The sequence below is a fragment of the Panthera leo genome, chromosome B4 (assembly GCF_018350215.1).
Source record: "Panthera leo isolate Ple1 chromosome B4, P.leo_Ple1_pat1.1, whole genome shotgun sequence".
Taxonomy (NCBI): Eukaryota; Metazoa; Chordata; class Mammalia; order Carnivora; family Felidae; genus Panthera; species Panthera leo.
The window spans coordinates 55200994-55223631 of record NC_056685.1 but is presented as its reverse complement, the minus strand read 5'-3'; the positions used below and the strand labels follow the sequence as shown (position 1 = coordinate 55223631).

General features: G+C 36.5%; 1 protein-coding gene across 5 annotated transcripts in view; it reads left to right on the top strand.

The window, feature by feature from the left end:
- ABCC9 (ATP binding cassette subfamily C member 9) overlaps positions 1-22638 on the top strand; it is a 129913-nt gene that overhangs the window by 87169 nt on the left and 20106 nt on the right. For all 5 annotated transcript variants that reach the window (XM_042946008.1, XM_042946009.1, XM_042946010.1 and 2 more), the window contains 7 exons: positions 1381-1477; positions 3966-4195; positions 4852-5000; positions 5234-5303; positions 7309-7466; positions 11377-11469; positions 16099-16201. In XM_042946008.1, coding sequence (XP_042801942.1) covers positions 1381-1477; positions 3966-4195; positions 4852-5000; positions 5234-5303; positions 7309-7466; positions 11377-11469; positions 16099-16201 — 900 coding nt within the window. The remainder of the gene's footprint in view (positions 1-1380; positions 1478-3965; positions 4196-4851; positions 5001-5233; positions 5304-7308; positions 7467-11376; positions 11470-16098; positions 16202-22638) is intronic.

Below are 22638 nucleotides of genomic sequence, written 5' to 3'. Positions count from 1 at the left end.
AAGAGAAATGAGTAAAGATTTTTTTTAAAGCATCTTAGATGTTAAATCTTTTACTCACACAGCATGGAGAGTTGAACAAGAACCACATCTTCTGTTTCCCAATTTGATCACATTACACATGAAGGAACAAGTCATCTTTATTTTTGTGTTTAATCACATTTGTAAGCATTAGTTTTCATATCATTAGGCAGAATTAAAGCTGATATGAAATTGTCTCCGAAAGAAGAAACACTATTCAAGAGACACTTTAGTTTTCATTCTTTTTTAACCAAGAATCTGGAGGCAATAGAGCCTTCTAGCAAGTATCCTGTATCACACATGTTGTGTAAGAGGCCAAAACAATAACAACAACAACCATGATCACTACCTAGAGACTGACCAGTAAGGGTTTATTAGTTTATTGATGTAACAGTCAAACTGCAATTTGTGTGTGTGGGTGTGTGTGGGTGTCAGAGAGGGGGAGGAAGCACATATACAGAAAGCCCTCAATTTACCAGATTCCAAAAGTCTGTGGGTCAGTTTTTTGGAACTCTGAATGCATTTTCCCGTAGAAACAAGGATATGGTTAGTTTCCCAAACTGTCCAGCAGCAGCTGACTTAACCCACAGTGTATCAGAAAGATACCACTAGTCCAGTTCCAAAGCCACAGGGACGAGGGTGTTCGAGGCAGAGGAGTGGAGAAAATGAAATTCTCCTCCCTTTCTTGAACACAGAACAAGTCTGAAGCAACCCTGAAAAATTGACAAAGTCTGTTCAGGGCACATTTCCTTTCTCTTTCTGTGTATTTTCTCCTCCTGGGGCTTCCTCCTAAACTTCTAGGCACCTAACTACCCTCATTTTTCATTTGCTTCAAAATTACCTACCTTCCTTCAATGCCTATTGAAGTCCTTTTCTTTTGTGCAGCTACCTTAGTGAGATGCTAAAGAAACTCACTCTGATTTAATAATTTATAATAAGAGGGGATGAGTGATAGTACTTGAACCAGTCTAGAACTGCATGCATTTTTAAAGGAAGATATTTTTTACCATGAATAAATCTTTAGTTAGAGAATTACAGGGAGTATATGAAAATGATGTAGAGATAGAAGAAGTAGCACTGGTGGAATTGCGCTTTAAGGTGGGAGGAGGTGTCCCTCTTTCTGGGGTCAGCTCCATTGTGTTGTTGCTACTTTTCCTGGCTTCTTACTGCCCAACACCTCTAAGCTCTGAAGCTTTACGAAGTACTCACAAGTACTCCTGTGTTAGGAGTTGTGGCTCTTCTACAGAGAGCCCGAGACTGACAAAGGTAACGAACGACTGGTACCTGTGGGTCACTGACTGGTACGTCAAGATCTTCCTGTGGTTGTGAGCTTCTTGAATGATAGTACAATGTTTGCTGTAGGATATGGAAGCGGACCAAACAACTTTAGAGAGGAAAACCCTCCGAAGAGCCATGTATTCGAGAGAGGCCAAAGCCCAAATGGAGGATGAAGATGAAGGTAGATCTTTCTTTTGTATCTGAAACATTTAAGTGGGATGTGACTGTTCTTCCTTGAACTGAAGCACGAGTGTGGCTGTGAAGAATAATGAGCCACTTTCCAGGGGGGAAAGACCTAAACCAAATACATAATACTGAAAATGAAATGAAAAGAAAAGGAGCAAAGGAAAGGTGTACATAATCCATCAACAGGCATCATGAGCGGTTTCTAAGTGTGTCTCAGGGTGTTTGTGCTGTGTGAGAGAGAGCAGAAAGGAAAAGACAGTATTTGTAAATAGATCTAGGCCCTTGTTCATAGAAGTTGGAAAGGTCTAGTAGAATGACCAAATCAAGCTATTAATAAAATGTCAGTCCTTCAGAAATAAACAATAAATAGGGAATAGGAAGAAAGTACCATTTTGAAATCCTTATATTTGAATCATTCAGTAAGTCTTTGTGGAGTTTTCATGACAATACAACAATGAAGAATAAGAGAATTCCACAAAAGCCGTTTGTTATGTTTCAGTTGTCTGGACCAATAAGGTACAGTAGAGAAAAAAAATGAGTTCCAGGAAAATTGAGGAATGAGATGAAATAATTACATTGCCTTGACATTTGTTGCCAAGAAGTTTATAAGATAAATTGCACTTAAGTCCTTAAGGTAAATACACTATACTTCATGTTTCCTATACAGTTTTTGCTTAAGACTGCATTTTTACAAGCCAATTAAGAAACAGAGAAAATTGTAATTTCAGGCCAAAGAACACCAAAATGTGCTACCTTTACATTTCAGATGAGAACTATTTAGTATTTCAGCAAATACTCATGGAGAGAATGAATGAATGAACAATGAATAAATTGATTTTGCACTTCAATTCCTTAGATTTAAAAATATTTTCAAAGAATGTATGGTGCTGTAAACAGACATCAGCCTCTAGAATTTTAAACCAGTTATTTCTAATGCACTCTAAATGTGGAGTCATGCCATGTTACTCTCTCCAGTGTTCCAGGGGTGGGTATATGGCTGGGTACTGTACCCTGGGCTTCCTGTGTTAATCCATTCTCTCAAGGATAAAAGAAGACAGTACTACTTTCTTACAGAATAAAATGAGGTAATGAATATTCAAAAGCCCTGTATGGTACATATTTCCCACTAGGTTGCTGTTCCAGGTCCTGGTCAGTATGTCCATTCCAGCCACCACACATTGAATCTACCTCTACCAAAGGACAGATTATCTGAGATCTGTTCATTTACTGCATCCAGCTCAAAATATTAGGATCTTTGGTGATGCTCAGTCTTCCCATAGTGTCCATTTTTAGAACTGTGTGGTCTGAACCTATAAACCAAAGACAGGTTATCCATCTTTCCTACCCACAACCTGCTCAATATACAGTAGTGGAATATATAAACAGACAACTGCAATGAAAACTATCTCTGGAAAAGGAAGTGATGGGCAATGCACAACAGCCCCTGGACCACACAAATAATCACATTTTGCCAATCAGGAAATGCCAAAATTCCCTGTCTTCATAATGAAGTGTGTTCTTAGGACAGCCATCTTGGAGTTGCCAGGTGGTTTAAACATCTGAGAGGAACTCCTTGCCTACTGTCCTCTGCCCTCTGGAAGGTTTCTTCTTGCTCATGCTCCTCCATGACTGCATCTAAAATGGGCCATAGACCTTTTGTAGCAACATGGATGGAACTGGAGAGTGTGATGCTAAGTGAAATAAGCCATACAGAGAAAGACAGATACCATATGGTTTCACTCTTATGTGGATCCTGAGAAACATAACAGAAACCCATGGGGGAGGGGAAGGAAAAAAAAAAAAAAAAAGAGGTTAGAGTGGGAGAGAGCCAAAGCATAAGAGACTGTTAAAAACTGAGAACAAACTGAGGGTTGATGGGGGGTGGGAGGGAGGGCAGGGTGGGAGGGAGGGCAGGGTGGGTGATGGGTATTGAGGAGGGCACCTTTTGGGATGAGCACTGGGTGTTGTATGGAAACCAATTTGACAGTAAATTTCATATATTAAAAAATAAAAAAAAAATAAAAAAAAAAAAAATAAAATAAAATGGGCCATAGAGACTATAGATTATGCCCTTTTGGGTATCTACAAATTTCAGAGTCTGTTTCCTTCTGGTGAAGTTTTATGAATCCAGAAATTTAGAGTACAAAAAATTGTGTTTGCATAACAGGGCTGTGGTTTTATTGGCAACACAATTGTTTCAGTAACCTTGTAAACTTCTAGTCTACACTTCTGTCAATTTGGTGTGTAATAAATTGGCAAATTATCTCATCTAGATATAGATGTTGTTTATTGCCTTGCCCATTCATTCATTCTTCACCATTTTTAAATGAAGTTTTTCCCTGCTAAGAGCATTCACAATTTCTAAGACTAACATTTGTATTTCTAGAATTTTGAGGCATATTTTTGTATGCTTTTTTTGTAGGATGATACATATTCTATCTACTGTTGACTGAATAAAGCTTAAACTAATACTTTATTTGCAGAAGAAGAAGAGGAGGAAGATGAGGATGATAATATGTCCACTGTAATGAGGCTCAGGACTAAAATGCCGTGGAAAACCTGCTGGCGGTACCTTACTTCTGGAGGATTCTTCTTGCTCTTCCTGATGATTTTTTCTAAGCTTTTGAAACATTCAGTCATTGTGGCTATAGACTACTGGCTGGCGACATGGACTTCAGAGTACAGTATAAATAATACTGGAAAAGCTGATCAGGTATAATGTATTCTGTTTTTAAATCATCAAGGAAATAATGCTGAGATTAACAGTGACACCCTTTTATTTAGTTTGATATTAGAATCCCAAATGCCATAGGATTTTTATAATGACTCAGTAAGTTAATTAGAACAGGACCTGAAATAGAATGAACTGTCAAAATGGAATTTATTATGATAACTTTTGTGTTTCAAAGTTTACTGTAAGAAACATTTAATGATAATGTTTGGTTTTGGATTAGGGGAGGTATATGCACTCGATATGTGTGTGTGTGTGTGTGTGTGTGTAACTTATACACAGCACTTTTGTTGTTGTTTTGATGGTATTGATTTTAACTACCTATGCCAATATATTAGCTGGTCATTCTGAGATTAGGGATAGGAAGGAGGAGCTCTACAGTGTAGAAAGCCAAGAATATTTCAAACCTGAAAACAGATTCTAATGTCTCATCTGCCCTTGGAAGAGAGTGGAGGAAATAGGTGGGGGACTTGACTTTAGGGCTACGGTTGCAGTACTATCTTTAGTTCTCCAAAAACCGCTCTCCTTCAACTGCTTAAATTGACTCAAGATAATGAAGTTAAAGATATTGTCTGACTTCGATATTTGGTGTTCTAGTAAGAAAAAGCTGTGTCTTTTTGTGTGTTGGTTGTTTTTAGACCTACTATGTGGCTGGATTTAGCATACTTTGTGGAGCAGGTATTTTCCTCTGCCTTGTGACATCTCTCACTGTAGAATGGATGGGTCTCACAGCTGCCAAAAATCTTCACCACAATCTCCTCAATAAGATAATTCTTGGACCAATAAGGTAAAAAAGTAACTAATTTCTTACTTCCCCACATAAAATCATAAAAACATGCATCTTTAAGTGAAATGTGAAATTTTAGTGAGTTTGTTCAGTCTTTAAAAAAATGAATAGGGACCTTCTCATTTACTTGACTCCAAGATATCCATTAGTTGCTTAGGTTCCAGATAGCTTAGTATTATTATACATCCCAATGTATGTGTATTATACATTCCAGTGTGTTGTTTATTGCCTAGATTCTTTGATACCACCCCCCTGGGACTGATTCTCAATCGCTTCTCAGCTGATACAAATATCATCGATCAGGTAAGTGCCTGAGTTACTTCCAAGTTCAAAAATAATTTTTTCAGTATAAGCAAAGTAACATTTAAGATAAACCATGTTTCTTGTTAGCCATAGAGAACATCTAAAACTTAAATGAAAGCCTATATGTATCTATATCAATATTATATGCATAAATGATTTCTAGAATCAAAACTTAAAGGAAACCTTAATTCAAAATAATTTATGTGGAAGAGGATACTTAGGGGATCAGAATGAAATAAAGAAAAATAGCAAAGAATAAACTAACATATAATTTTTTATTAAAAAAGGAATAATTTTGTCAGTGTTGTATCTCCATTCATAGTAAAGTTCTTAAGAGTTTAATATTGATGCAGAGTGTCTTCCATAAGCAAAGGATAGAATGCCAAGGCGTCTTAGAGGTCTTTATTTCAATTAGATGGGCTCTTGCATGAGGCAATGGTGTGATATTTTAGAAAATATTGCAGAGATACCAAGTTTAGTTTTAGATCCTTATGCTTCTAGAAGTTGGTCCTGAAATTAAAGTCCTCAATCTCTAAAACTGGATCACTCCAAGAAGAGACCTCTTAGGCTAACTGGACAAAAGAATCCATCAAATCTAGCACTTGTCTTTTCTGATTTTTCAGAGTTGCTTTAGGAATAACTAAATTATCCTCAATTTAGAAAAAGAATGCTTGATGCATGCAGCTGACTATAAGTATGTTGAAAATGTTTCATGTTTCGTTGGTGTCAGTCACAATGCATCTAAAACTCTTCATAAGGAATGAATATGGGGAAAAAAAGAGATAAAACAGTCCTTATTTGGACATGATTTTGCCACTTGGAGAGTCCAAGACAATGGGTACAATGAAAACCCAATTTGAAAGTTCAGAAGAGTGTCTACATAAGGTGTATAATAAAATTCAGTAACTTTCTCTACACTAAGTGAAAAATTAAGTGAAAAATAAATTATATTCATACTAATGACAAAAACAAAATTAGAAACCTTAAATGAACAAAAGAGATCCAACAATCCCGGAAATCCTAAAAATCCTATATAGAGAAAGAGAATTTCCATTTCAGATACCCAGAAAACAGTATAAAAATAAAATACTCTGGTGATCACAGAAAACAAGTAGATCAAAAGAACAAAATGGAGAACTCAGAAACACCAGCATATGGAGAGATTTAACATAGGATAAGTGTGGTATCTGGAATCAGTAAGAAAGGATTGTTTTTTTTTCAATAAAGGATGTTGGGACAATTAGCTATCCATAAAATACAAAGCAAAGGCATGTGGAATAAAGATAGCCATATAAAAACATAAAGCTATAAATAAAACGTGGGAGAGTAGTTTTAGAGTTTTGGGGTACAAAAGGGCTTTTTAAGTAAGACACAAAACTCTGAATAAGGAAAAAGGCCAACAGAAATGACTATATAAAATTTTAAATTTCTATTGAGCTAAAAGCATCAAAGACAAATTTAAAATATAATAGATTAAGTGGGAGAAAGCTGGTAACATATATAAAGCAAGAGGAAAACATCCGTAATCTATAAAGGGTATCTAAAAATCAAAAGGAAGGTAAATAATCCAATCAAAAACATGCAAAGGATATGAACAAGCAGTTACAGAAAATTAATGTAAATGTCTTACTGGAGAGAAATAGCTGTTTTTTTAAAAGTATCAGCCATTGTAAAGAAAGAGATTTGTATATGGTTATGTGGGAAGATTTATAATCTATCTTGTCCAGTAAAATAAAACAAGAACACATGGACAAATAAGATTTATAGTATAGTGCCATTTACATGAAATTCCCAAGATAAATAGACTGATACACTGACTGATAAGTAGATAGGTAGATAAATGGATACTAAACTATGGGAAGTTAGTGAAGTTGGAGTGAAGACTTGCTTACAATGAAAAGATTCATATACTACTTTTGTAACTAGTTACATTAATGTTTATTGCATTGTAACCAAAATTTTCTTTGAGCTAAAACATTTTCCTTTCAAACTACCTTCTTAATAGCACATCCCTCCAACTTTGGAATCTCTAACTCGCTCAACACTGCTCTGCCTGTCTGCCATTGGCATGATTTCTTATGCTACCCCTGTGTTCCTGGTTGCTCTTGTGCCTCTTGGGGTCGCCTTTTATTTTATCCAGAAATACTTTCGAGTGGCCTCCAAGTAAGTAAAACAAAGTTCTGTTCATTTTCAAAAACCTATATATTTGATTTACTGTGATCCAGATTTGCTGTAGTGTTTTTCAAGATTAGGTATGGAATTTGGAAATGCAACCTATTTTTAACATGATGAAACCTATATTATGCTTCATTTGGAGATCTATTACAATTGTTTCTATAATTGGTTGTGTAAACCTTCCATAGCTCTGGATATATATTAACATGTGGATTTGACCTGTTGAGTTTTGAATCCACAAACTACGCCAAATTTTTCATTATATGGTCCTTTTGCTTAACGTAGCATTGACAGAAAACCTGTAAGATCAAGGGTAAGTGATTTAATATTGTTCTATTCCACAAGTGGGAAAAAAGGGATAAAATATTGTAAAATGCTAAAATGCATTCTGTAAAAAACTAGAAGAATTTTAAAAGGTTAAAGTGATAAGTCAGAGTGATGACCAGAAAAGTAGATAACCGTGAGTGTCTGATAGAAGGGCTGTAACTTTAAGAGATTGGAACTTTTCAAATTGGATCATTTAACACGTACTTGAGTACCCAGCTAAAGATAAATAAAAGTAGCCATGAATCTTAAATTCTTCTATTAATGTAAGATTTATCACTTGCTGAGATGCATCATAGTTAAATGAAATGTAGTACCAGTTGTTTTAAAATTTCCAGTTTAGTTTTGAAGTCTTGCTATAAATAGTAAATTTTATATCATTGCAATAATCACTTTATTTCAACAAACACTTATCAAGCATTTTTGTGTTGAAAAATAATTGTGTAAGCCATGTGGCAGATGAAAAGATCCACCTGACAAGAACCTGTTCTTGAGAAACTTAGAATCTGGAGAAAATGAAGTGTGTATATATATATATATATATAGCATATATATATAGCATATATATAGCATATATATATATATATATATAGCATATATATATATATATATATTAATCCTTGTATGTGGATTAAGTGCTGGAATAAGAAGGTAGATATTGAGTTTATTCGGTAAAATGAAAATATTTAATAAGACTTGAGTGCAAGGATGATGATGAAAATTTGGGGAAGGCAACAAGAAAGCCAAGATTATAGTTGGCTCTTGGGGCGCCTGGGTGGCTCAGTCGGTTAAGCGTCCGACTTCGGCTCAGGTCATGATCTCACGGTCCGTGGGTTCGAGCCCCGCGTCGGGCTCTGTGCTGACAGCTCAGAGCCTGGAGCCTGTTTCAGATTCTGTGTCTCCCTCTCTCTCTGCCCCTCCCCCGTTCATGCTCTGTCTCTCTCTGTCTCAAAAATAAACGTTAAAAAAAAAAATTAAAAAAAAAGATTATAGTTGGCTCTCAATATATCATATAACATTTTTTAATTTAAAAAATATAGTTATTTCTCCCTAGGGGTTATGAGTTAGGGTTCTTCAAATGTTATAGATCTGTATTAAGTATTTTTTCATTACCAGCCTCATCCTATTTTCCTGTAGCAAATTTAGACCGAAAGGGCGAAGTTAGTCATCAGTTCACTCTTTCATTTCTTACAGTACTATTGCGGATGCTGCTTCCTAGAGGGGCAAAAAGTTTAGTTACTGCATTTCTGCTGACTATTTCCAAATCTGTCCTTATCTTCTCACTATTAAATTAAATATTACAGTCATGTCTTACTTCAGTCACATATTCATTTGGCCTTATTATTGCCCCTTCACAATACAAATTGAGTGCAAAGGCCAGGCAAATATTCCTAGTCATTTATAAATTGGAATTGTGAATTCTGTTTATTTTAAGAAGGAATAATCTGTTATTAGCATTGGTAGTAAGTGACCAAAATATAGAGGAGATGATCACTTTTAAAGAATTAACACTAATAATGGATTATGAACCATACTTATTTGAAATTCTTTGAAAGTGAGTAAATATGGCCACATGACATTCAATTTCACAGACAAAAAAAAAAATCCCTTCTAGATGTTGAGGCTCCACCGGACTCACTCATGTTGAAAAGCTCAAGCAGCTTAACAGACTGCTTTCTAAACACCACAAGGAATTAAAGTGGGAGACAGGAAATGTCATGGAATTTAGAATATCTGAAATCAAAGATCTAATGTGTGGTTAGCTCTGTAAGGAAGTGTTTCTTACAAGAATACAAGGTCAAGTTATATCGTCACCTGTTTGGTTTCACAAAATGTAGTCCTATAAACAAAGATTTGTCCTTCCTAATTTTTTCCCTTCACAACAAACCTCAAATGTAGTGACCACCTGTTGTTGTGTCAAATTTACAAATAGCCACTTAGTTTTATGTTTAAAAAGTAGCAAACGACTCACATTCCTTCATATTCATTTTCCTCCTTCCCTCTTTCTTTTTCTTCCCTCCTCTGCATTTTCTAAAGTGAATAAATCCATTGTAGAAACTCGAAATAAATTTGCATTTGTTTGGAACGAGACAGGCTGCCCAGTATGGCCCAAGTTAATTGTTGAAGATTAAAGTAACAGTATAATTCAGTTGACTCTGGAAGGTGACAGTTGATGCCACAACTCTAAATCCTCAATCCCCCAAACCTAAAAACAAACAAAAAAAAAAAGTAGAAAAAAAGACTGAAAGAAAAAAGAAGGATGTTTTGAAACATATAGTATAACTCTTAGCCTATTTTCGAGAAATGCTAGCTTACATGGTTTAAGGAAATGTTTTCATGAGTAGTGTGCATCTTTGTGAAAGGGATGGTCAGGCGTTTGTCTACCAAACATACATTGGATATTATATAGGTCCTTGGAGAACCTATGAATAAAAGTTCCATGAAGGCAGAGATTCAAACTCATTGTGGCCAAAGGCAAACTCATTGTCTTTTTCCTCAAATTGCTTTGTTCCGTGTCCCTCACCCTGACAAATAACACTGTCATCTGTCAAGTCTGCTAAGCCATATTTGACTCTTTTCTTTTACTCACCCTGCTACAACTCGCTGATTGTTATAGTTTAGAAGCCTACTTCTGGAAGACTATCTCACAATCCTCCCCCTATTTTAAACCCCACTAGTATCACAGTAATTCAGAACTTTTAAAAATCTCTGAGATAGACTCTCCAAACTCACTTTTCTCTTTCATCCATTATAGCCTCCCAAGTTATGTTGCTTAAGCACAGCCTGATGATTTCTAGTCTTCAGTGACTTTGTCCAGTCCACCCGAGATCTTCTACTGTCTAGTCCCACCTCTCCTTTATACAAACTTTCTCCACCTTAGCACTCACAAAGGACTCTGGACCCCAGCCAGACTGAACTTGCTAGGTTCTTTAGTCTCCTGTGTTTGCTCTTGTTCCCATTAGCTGGAATGTACTTCTTCTTGACTGTTTGGTTGAAGCCCTCCTCAAAGCTTGATGAGATTTGGCCTAAATTCTACCTCCTCAAAAAAAAATATTACCCATCTTCTAGGTATGAAATAATCATCCATTCCTCTGTGTCCCTACAGCACTTTAGTTGTTTTATCAAGCAAATGTTTGTTTGTTTGTTTGTTTGTTGAGAGAGAGAGAGAGAGAGAGAACACATGGATATGCAGGCAAGGAAGGGCAAAGGAAGAGGGAGAGAGAGAATCTTAAGCAGGCTCCGTGCCCAGCATGGAACTCAATGCTGGTCTCCCATCTCACAACCCTGAGATCGACCAAAGCCGAAATCAAGAGTCAGATGCTTAACCGACTAAGCCACCCAGGTGCCCTATGAGTAGTTTTTTTTTTAACAACACATATATTTGGCTTGGACAAAAATTCATTATGTACCCATATTTCTCTTCTTCTTTAGATTATAAGCTGTTAAAGTTTTTGTTAACTGGGTTCTAGAAAAATAAGTTGCAACGACAAATAAAAACCTACCTGAGGATGAATACAGTAGTCTCTGAGCATGAATGCATAGGAAATTAATTTTGCACTTCTCTCTGCTCTAGGGACCTCCAGGAACTTGATGACAGTACCCAGCTCCCTCTGCTTTGCCACTTCTCAGAAACAGCTGAAGGACTCACCACCATTCGGGCATTTAGGCGAGTAAACATGTTTTAATTTTGTGGATTAAGCCATTACATCATCAACAAATATTTATCTACAAATAACTGATAACTGCTACCATTTTTTGTATGCCCACTGTGTGCATGGCAATGTTCTAAACTACAAGAATGAAAAATATGGCAATAAATGTTCAGAGTTAATTACCTAAAATTTTAACAAAAATAAAGAAAGAATGAAACAGCATATTGAGAAGACACTAGCTGTATAATGTAGACCATGCTTTGCAAACCCTAGCCCCGGTTTACTCATCTGTGAAATGGAGAAATCAACTGTGCTTCTTAGGTCCTTGGGCTAATTGAAAAATGCGTGTGAAGTATTAACCACAGTGATTAGTGAAGAAACACCCAATAAACAAGTTAAAATGAATGTATTATTGATAATAATAAAAGAAATATTAAATCAAGGTTATTTCAGGATTTAATCCATTTTCTTCAATGTTGGTAAATAGTGATAATCCAAGCTTTTGATCAAGAGTGTTTGCTTAACACTTAAAAAATTATCTGCCCTATTTACCCTGTTGAAGTAAACTCACTAAAGAAGGTGGTACCACTGAATATTTCATTTAATCTTGGAAATTGACATATTAAAGTATTAAGTCTTCTCGCAACCCTAAATGCAAATATGTAATGATTTCAATTAGAGATTTTTCTAACCTAAGACATATTTATATTATTTTACATATATAAACTTGAATTAAAAAGAATATAGAGGGGCACCTGGGTGGCTCAGTTGGTTAAGTGTCTGACTTTGGCTCAGGTTGTGATCTCATGGTTCGTGAGTTTGAGTCCCGCATCAGGCTCTGTGCTGATGGTGTGGAACCTACTTGGGATTCTCTACCTCTCTCTCTGCCCCTCCCTTCGCTCACACAGACACACACACACACACACTCTCTCTCTCTCTCTCTCTCTCTCTCTCTGTCTTTCTCAAAATAAATAAATAAACTTTAAAAAAGTAGAATATAGAGATATAGAGATATAACCATCCACAACGTGTATCACAGAATTTCTACATAAAATCTACATAGACTTCATCATGAAACATTCACATTTTCTGCAGTGGTGTGTTTTCCCATCAGGGTGCCTCTTATTGGAGATGGTAAAATTATTTATTGACATTGTAGCCAGCAATGACCACTGGTACTCATAAGTGCATCATATTAAAGATTACATTTTTCACCAAATAAGTCCTTTGAAGTTATTTATTTGAGTATTGAATATATGCTAGGTACTACTCTTGATGTGGATATTTAAAGATGAAAAAGACATGGCCTTCCACTTCCATCCCAGATAAAAACCACAAAGAAAACAAGATAGCATGGCAAGTGAGGGGCAAGAAGTTACTGGATTCAGTCAAGCTGGTCAATGGGACAACAGAATACTGATGGGTTCGACATATAATAGCCCCTGCTCTGTTTTCTCTCTGAACAAGTTGAGATTATTTTCTAAGAGAGAGAGGACTAGAATCAGGTAAATTGTCATGAAGGAAATGACAGTTCAAAATGAGAGAAACTTGACCAAGAGTCAAGGTTTAGGCTTTTCATTTACGTTTGTCACTAGACACAAGGACAGAATTTAGCATGACTATTCCTAATTTTACATGAGGAGAAGTCTAGGTAGTTGTAAAAAGAACCAAATATTACGTGTTAAACCTTCACGCTTGAATTATGATTGAAAGAAACAAAAGACAACTTTTGGGTAGAAGTATCTGCATCATAATCATCCAGATTTACATCTTCCAGGGTTCCTTTCTAAAGTAAATATTAAATACCACAAGTATCAGCATTTTTAAGCCAAAGGGAGTTTCAAAATGTGGGGCTAGTCCTGCTGCCATGAATAAAATTCTGGAGTCTTTACATTTGGTGCTTGTGGTCAAGAATCAAACATGTTCTTTTCCCTCCATTTCTTCCTTCCTTTCAGGCTCCCTGGATCCCCAGAGTCTTCAGCTCTTTTGGAAAGTTATTATTTACTGATTAGGCTGCTTTTCCTCCCCTGCATTCAGGGATCATGGTGTACTCACACACAGCAGTGTACTCCCTCAAGTAGTTTACCACGAAAGCATCACAGTTAAATTAGACTGAGATTTCAGGGACCTTTCCTTTTTTTTTTTTTTTTTTTTTTTTTTTTTTTTTTTTTTTTTTTTTTTTTTTTTGTCCAACAGAATAAAGGTCTAAGAATGTTCAGAAGATGAGCTGGATGTGGATGAAAAGATACAGACTGAGTGTGTCAAAGTTTCCATTAGGAAAACAGAAGGTTTCTTGCCAAATAGAAACACACAGAAAGAATGTTCACTGCATTTCCACCCCTCCCCTCTCGCTGCTGCTTCAGACCATTGCCAATTCCATTTACAAACTCTTTAAGAGTGTATCTGAAACAATATCCCAAAACTAAATGAGGAGTAAGAAGAGTCCCAGACAAAGCACTTTGTCAGAATAAAGTGTTTGATGTTTATCTCAAATGTAGCCCAGTGGCTTTGGTCCAATGGGCCCCACCTCCAATCTCTCCACTACCACTGTCCTCTACAGAGAGAACACTGTCTTGAGCCCCAGAACATGAGTTTTCTCATTTCTGTTCCTTTGCTCATGTTGTTCCTACTGCTTCCAGTGGTTTGTCCTCCCTTGTTCACCTGAAGAATTCAGTTCATCCTTTAAAACTTCACTCGCACCATCCCCACAGTGCTCTTTGAAACTTTGCTTAATCCTCCTTCTCCCCCTGTTCCTCACCTCATTCCCTGCCATCCCGACCCTCTGGTCAATACAAATCACCCCCTTCCTTAATGTTCAAGTAGCATTTTGTGCACGGAGTCATTATGACTAGATTCTGTGCTGTGCCATCCTTGTTTGTTAATAACACGTTTACCTCCTTCACTAAAGAATGGGCTCCTCGAGGGAGAGGTTATGTCTCGTTCATGTAGGTATTCTAATGTCTCATTTAGAGTTGGTGCTTCCTGAGTGCTTCTGAATGAGTGGATGAAAATCGACATAACACTGCACACAGAAAGATTGGCCCTTACATGGATAGATCTCTTTACAATTCATATCCACTATCTCAGTAAATCCTATAATCCTGTGAGCCATTCTACCTTTTCATTATTCACTCTATTCATCTCTAAAAGGGTCATCACAGGACAAGGTAGCCATGTTCTCTGACTGCTCAGTCCCCTTCAAATGTGTTGCTGTTCAGGGCAGGTCCCCCTGTACATGGCATTTAGATCAAGGCTGCAAACTCATAACTCAAAGTGAGGTAATTATTTGGCTCTGATTGCCAAATCCTTTGATTACTGTAGATCAGATGTTGCTGTTTGACTCAGTTATCTGATTTATCTGGTTTGGCATATTGGAATGATCAGATCAATTGGACAAATATCAAGTATCTGCTTTATATTGGCCTGTATAGATGGCTTCATGGGCCAAGGGAACACCCCATCCAGGACTTTTTCATTCTTTGATATAGTGATGGTTTAATATAAAGTTTTGCAAATTGATTTGCAGATTTGGGGAAACTTTGGGAAATCTGTTATCAAACAGGAATCATTGCTGGGCTGTCAAATGAAATTTGGCTATTCCTCACAAATGCAACATGTAGTCAAGCAGTCCATATAAGAACAGAGGGTGGATAGACCACATTTTGATTTGGCATTTCCTCCAACCTTCAAACCAGTTATTTTGATTATATTATCCAGCTTTCCATTGTTTCGGTTATTCAGGGAAAAATAATTGAAAATGAAAAGAGACTATTTCTGTTATTTAGATTTATCACCATGTAGCATGAGTTCTGTGAGAGAGTAGCTCACATGTTGAAATGGATAAGATTTTTCTTAGAAGTTTCATTTATAACATGGATTACACAGAATTTGGTCTGATGGCATTGGTTGCCAAGAATGAACTTAATTTGGTCAGGAAACAATATCTAAACTGTATATGTCATAAAACCCTGTGGGTACCATAGACTAAGAGTTCCTTCCATGCAATGGCCATCCTTACAAATATTTTAGAATCTTGAGCGTAAGATACCACATCTAGCAAGAACATTTGCCATCTCCAAGGACCTCCATCCTCCACTTCTTGCCACCCAGTTTCCTTCTTTGGTTCCCAGAAACACCGGGCAGCAGTAGATATTTAAAAGTATATATTTTCCTGTTACACGTGCATAGTTTCCTGTCTTTCCTGGTCCTCATCCAGCACCTCCCACCCAACTCTGTGTCATTGGGAAAAGTAAAATATGCAATAAAAAGTAGGCATACTGCATTTCTGTACAACTTACTCTGGTTTTTGTAAGGCCCTTGCAACATAGGCCATGCCTTGTCTTTGTGGCTACAAAATTATGTGGAAATTTATGAAGTGATCTTTAATAGGAATTTGTCATCCAAAAGCTTCTTTTTCATAGCGGAGGTCTGAGAAAGGAGGAAACACCGAACCACACCCTCTCCAGCAAGCATACAGCAAAGCAGTAGCAGCTGGCCTTTATTTTGAAGTCAGAGTCCATTTACTAGTCATTCCATCCCATCAGTTTGTCCCTGTCGAGTAAATAGTGTAGTAGTAAGTGTGACTGTTTCTTATTATTTCTCCTGTTGTGTGGCTAGCATGATAATAATTTTGTTTTCTACAGGCACGAAACCAGATTTAAGCAACGTATGCTGGAACTGACAGACACAAACAACATTGCCTACTTATTTCTCTCAGCAGCCAACAGATGGCTAGAGGTCAGAACGGTACGTTCATTTCATGATTTCGAAATGGAAACCAAACAAAAAAAGGGGGCTGATGCAAAGAGGGAGACAGTTGTAAAAATTAGTCTTGCGCTGAGATTCAGCACTAACCTCACTTTTCCAGACATTAAAATAGCTCAGGTTTGTTTATGTTACAGATGAAATTTGTCATAATGTTTTAGCTAATGGCAAGACAAATAGCCCAAAAAGCAAAAATTCATTTTGTGTTCTTTAGTCTCTAGATTACATAAGTTAATGGAATGGCAAATGTTTGTATAACTTCAGGTTTTTTTTTTCAAAAAAGCAAATTTGACAAGTGAACAGATGTACTCATTTTTCTTCATTGAGCAGGACAAGCCTGGAAGAGATGGTGACTTTCTATGTTTTAAGCCAGTGGAGGATCACGTTAGCACAAAACATAAAAAACTGCAATTAATCATCTGTTGCCTTCTTCTTTCCTTTATGAAGTAGGAGAACAGGCACATGCTTTGGCATCATACAGACTTGAATCTAGCAAGTTAATTAATTTATTTGAGTCCTGTTTCCCATCTGTAAAATAGAAACAAGAATATGGGGGTGTTGCGATGAAAAATAATAATATAAGTCCTCTAGTTCACTGATTAGCAAATGCACTCGACAGATGAATTTTGAATGAATGGATGAATAAATAAATGAGTGGAAACAGCACCTACCCTGGTAAGTGGTTCATAAGCCAACCGGCTGGAGTATGAACCAGGAGACGAATGAGATACAAATTCCAAAAAGGAAGGAAATGTAGTTTGCAGACTAGTCTGCATAATCAGCACTATAAATAAGCTATTTTTGTGGTAATGATGAGTTGTCTGTAAACTTTTTAAAAAATAATTACCTGTCCATTTGTCAAAAGGAAAAGTAAGTTTATCTGTACTATTGTAAGGACATCGCGTCTACTAATTAAGCATCCCTACTGTATGCAGGCTTTCAAAACTCAACAGACCAGAGAGGGCAGATAGTGAAAGGAATTTGATGAGGTTAAAATGAAGGAAGCTAGGTTATAATCGTGAGTTGTTGATAGACGGATACAAATTGATATAGATTCTTAGAGCCCCCTGTGAGCTTTAGTTGTCATGATTTTCCGCTGGTTTAGAGATTCTTTTCCACTATATTGGTAATAATATAGAAATTATTCAGTGACATAAGACAATTATATTTTACAAATTTTAGATTGGTTGTTGGTAAGAAATTCCTTCCAGGTAGCTCTGGGGGCAGGACAAAATGTCTCCTGAATTACCTATATATAGATAGCATGAAAGCAGATGAAGTATTGCTTAGGATTTATAACCAGACTAAGACCTTATTTCTAGATCCTATCCAGACCCTAATTCCTCATTTTAAGCTTCTATTTGTTTGTTTAAATTTGTTTTCTCTAAGGAAGAAAAAAACCCAATCATATCTGAATAACAGAATTAATCATGAAATAGCTTAATGAAAGAATGTCCCCAAACCACAAGGGAAAATATCAGTAGTTACCTTTGTTATCTGATTTTCTTAACTTGGAGATCAAGCATGTTTTTTAAGGGGCAAGTGTGTTTGCTTTGGATTTGAGGTGAATGTGTGACTCGACTCCTGTTTCTGCTCTTTCGCACTTCCTACTGTCAGGTTAATGGACAAGTGTTTAACAAGAATCTTCAAGCAAACCGTATGTTCTACTCTCATAGCCAGAAGACAAGATATTAGAGCCTTCAGACTGCCAAAAAAGGGGAAGTCAGGAAAAATTAGAGAGGAAGAGTGGCCAGATTCAGAATGGCTTAGTTCAGTTTGACTCATGGCCCGTTACTTTAACCCCCAAGTGAAAAGGCAGCAGACCAACCTGAATGTAAAAGAATTCTAGTTCCAACTGTAGAAACTGAAAGAAAATACTGGTATTTGAAACAGGAAGGGCAGACTTTGCTATCTATTTTGTTCCTTTATAATACATTTGTTAGTATGTCTTGTCTTTGTTTTCTGTGTATTATAATCCTTCCGACATTTGCTGTCTAATCTCATTACCAGAGCTCTCCCTTAAAAACCAATACAAAAATAAATAAGGAATCTTTGGCTTCTATTTCTTATGGATAAAAGTAAATTTTGTAAGGAACTTGTTGATTCATTGCAAACTTCCAGGCATATCTGCAGACAGAAATCAAGTTCCACAGTCTTTTGTATATGATTTGTCTCTTTTGCCTAATTGTGTGTGTCAATAAGTTTATATAGGATTATATAGGTTTATATAGGTGTGCACGCACACACACACACACACACACACCCCTCTAGACAGCCCTCAGTGATCCAACTTAAAACTAGTCAGATTCACTCTCTTTCTGTTTTTTTCTCTGAGTACATTGAGAGTGTTCGTTAGAACCAGGATGTTATTTAGAGTATGTAAATATCAGAATATTTATTTGAATATAAATGCTGTAATCCAAGAACATGTGCTACAGTAGGAGTATTGAATAAATTAACTAGATAACTCCTATTAGGAAATAACCTTTCTCTGAATTGTATACATATAAAGAACTCATTACTACTGTCCTCCTGTGGACATGTCCACATCACTGGAGACACAATTTCAGCTTGAAATAAATGGACCTTTTGTCAGAAACATGAATGTTGAGATATAGGACCTTGGAGACTAGGGTGTGAACTCTTCTCTGACCCTGACAGCTGTGGACATATTCTTGTAAGTCATTAAAAAAATAAGTAATGAAAACTTCTATTTGTTGCAGTGAATCTGCTTTGATCTTACTTAACCCACAGTATTGACATAACTCCTCCTTTCTCTATTCTTTGCCATATTACTCAGCAAATTAAGAAAAATATTTGCTTATAGCAAATATTCTTGGAGTTCTCAGAGCAGAAACACAACTAAAGTGGTACAAGGAAGGTTGGGGCATTGGGCATGAATCAGAAGAAGCAAGTGTTTGCTCTCCTGTGTGAGGGGAGATCCTGATGCAGATCTAGGGATTTCACCAATTCTAATTCACTCATCACCTTAATGAAGAGAAAGGGGAGAAAATTTATCGTGGTCTTCTGTGGCTATTTTTGCCTCCCTTTCTCTTCATTCTCAATTTGAGCTTTCAAAAGCAATGTCACTGGATTCCCTGGATGGAAAATCTCAAGAAGAAAGGAAGGGAAACCAGAGAAAACCACCTTTTGTGGGATTCGGGAAGATCCATGAGCCCCATCCAATTTTTGTCCATTCTCTAATTTATTTTAAATATATGGCTCTCATTTCTTTCCCTCATCAACTTAAGTGAGAGTTAAGACAATCACAAGTTATTCCCCTTCTCTGAGTGAACAGCTTTCCCTATGGAAGATGTAGCCCTGACCACTGTATTCATTTCATACTCCTTCCGAATTAGCAAAAATAGATAAAGGTCACCATACACTCACATCGAAAAAGGACAAGAGTCTAAAAGAAAATAATTGGCTGGAGGAAAACTAGCAAGACCATGACCACCCAGGTTGCTTTGGCAGAGAGGGGAGCACTTTTCCGGTGGGTGCCAAGTGGAGGGGGCCACAATCACGTGCAGAGTGTCACTACAGCCTAACCTTTGAATGCTGCTTATGTTCTCTGGTTCGACATGGCGTTTTCTCTTCAGCCCTCTGCACTAAACACTTCCAGTTCTTTGGCACCGGTGTTTCCACTTGCGAAAATTGTGTAACTCTATCTAAAGGCTGTCTTTCCAAGGCTTTGTCTTGCTGTGTGGTGAAAGGATAAAAGAAAATTCACATCAGGAAGCCAAAAAGAAAGTCTTTAGAATCAACAGACTGAAGTGAAAATAGTATTCAGGGTGAGCTTGCACGAGAGCCTGTTTTATGAAGCAGCACAGAGCTGTTTTGTGTGTTCATAACTCCACAACAGACAGGTGTGCACTGATCTTATACTTTGGAGGCCCTGATATATTCCCCCAGATACTCAGTGGTGCCATAGACCAGTACTTCTGAGGGCTACAAAAGGAAAGAGATTGAATCTCTATTAACTATTTGCAAGTCTGTTTTATAGAATTATAGTTTTCACTATAGAAAAGATAGATAGATGCCATTGAATCACTGGAAATCCAAGAAGAGGCCTCTCTTTTAGCTTTGAAAATCAAAGGCTTCTCTTCTGGAGGGAAGTGTTGAATTCACAAACTCGATGGAAGTTATAATTTATCACTAGATAGATAAAAGGTCCTCTGGTGGGGACCTCTTTGAGAACTGGCAGTTCACATAAGCAGTAGCTTCTATTTCCTAAACTGAATTTGTCATTCCATTGTATCGTTTTGACCACAGGTGCTTTTATTCAGTGAATTGATTGATTAGTATGTGTAAGGACTTAGCAGTAGAATAAATGCTGCCTAGTGACCACTAAGTGCTAAGTATTTGATCTCCTGTGTGAGTTATTCAGACCAGCTGCTTCTCCTTTCTTAATTAATTGCCTTGAAGCCATTTTGTTGTTCACATATTTGAGAAGAAAGGAAAGAAGGTATAACTGTACAATCACTTTGTAATTCATTACATTGCTTAAGTTTAATGGTAAAGAAACAAAAAGTAGGGAGCTAGCATAAACTCTTACATTATCCACCAATTTCACATACCTATACTCTTTTCCTATTTGAAGGGAAGTTAATAGAATTTAGTATTTTTGCTATGAGTTCTCATTATAAACATTGTGCACAAAGCAGCTTCCTTTCTTATGCAGATCAAGGTAAAATTCTGATCAAATGCCTCCAAAAAATTCCAAATTCATTACAAAAAAATTTCTTTGAGCAGTGGAAATAATCTAGGAGTGAACTGAAAATACCTAGTTTGGTCTAACCAGAAGACAACATGGATAGTACTTTCTAAAAAAAAAAAGATAAAGAATATTTTTATTATAAATAAAATAACTTTGATATAGCTTTGATATAGGTACAGACATCCTGGCTTTTAAGCCCTCATATCTATTCGAATTTAGTGGACTGTAGATTTTGAAAATGGGTTCATCCACTGAAAATGTGCTATAAATGTACTTTAAGAAGCTATGCCTTATCACTGAGATGTCAAAAACATTATCTCTTAAAACCAAAAAACCAAAAACATTATCTCTTATAAGTAAATTTTGGTATATTTTATTTACTGTGATAATAATTAAAATAATAGTGTCTAATTATCATACTGGAAACCTTACAAGCAGTTTTAAAAACATTAGCCATATGAAAGAGAGCCAGAAAATATATATTAACTCAAACTTATTGATCAGCCTTTTCCTTTCCCTCCTTCATCTGTTTTTACTTCTCTTGCTGGCTTTATTGCCAGGGTAAACTATCTGTTACCAGAATTACCATTTTAATGTAATAGAAAATAATTTAAATAATCATCTAATTGCATTTACCATTTAGTTCTATAACAAGTGAATCTAAGCCCCAATATAAAGTATAACGATTCCATAGTCATTTTAATGGAAGGGGAGAGGGGTGAGAGAAAGAGAAAAAGAGAGAGAAGGAGACAGAGCGATTGAGTACATAATGTTTTGCATTTCCTTTATAATGTTTATATTAGGGCTACTGTCTAATTTCCATTGTTGAGACTCAGTGATTATTTTGTTGTTATATTTTTAAAAGAATGTATGCAATTTTGAAAAAGAAAAGCAAAGCTGGAGGCATCACAAGTCTGGATAAAGCTGTAGTGATCAAGACAGTATGGTACTGGTATAAAAACAGACACACAGATCAATGGAACAGAATAGAAAACCCAGAAATGGACCCACAACCATATGGTCAACTCATCTTTGACAAAGCAAGAAAAAATATCCAATGGAAAAAGTCTCTTCCACAAAGGTATTGGAAAAACTGGACAGCAACACGCAGAAGAATGAAACTGGACCACTTTCTTACATCACACACAAGAATATATTCAAAATGGATGAAACACCTAAATATAAGACAGGAAACTATCAAAATCCTTGAGGAGAACAGAGGCAGCAACCTCTTTGACATCAGCCATAGCAACTTCTTACTAGGGATGCAAGGGAAACAAAAGCAAACATGAATGTTGGGACCTCATTAAGATAAAAGGCTTCTGCACAGCAGAAAGATAAAGGGTTAGTATCCAAAATCTATAAAGAACTTATCGAACTCAACACCTAAAAACCAAATAATCCAGTTAAGGCATGGGCAGAAGACATGAATAGACACTTTTCCAAAGAAGACATCCAGATGGCTAAAGACACATGAAAAGATGCTCAGTTTCATTCATCATCAGGGAAATACAAATCAAAACCACGAGATACCATCTCATACCTTCAGAATGGCTAAAATTAACAACACAGGAAACAACAGATGTTGGCGAAGATGTGGAGAAAAGGGAGCCCCCTTACACTGCTGGTGGCAATACAAACTGGTGCAACCATCCTGGGAAACAATATGGAGGTTCCTCAAAAAATTAAAAATAGAACCACC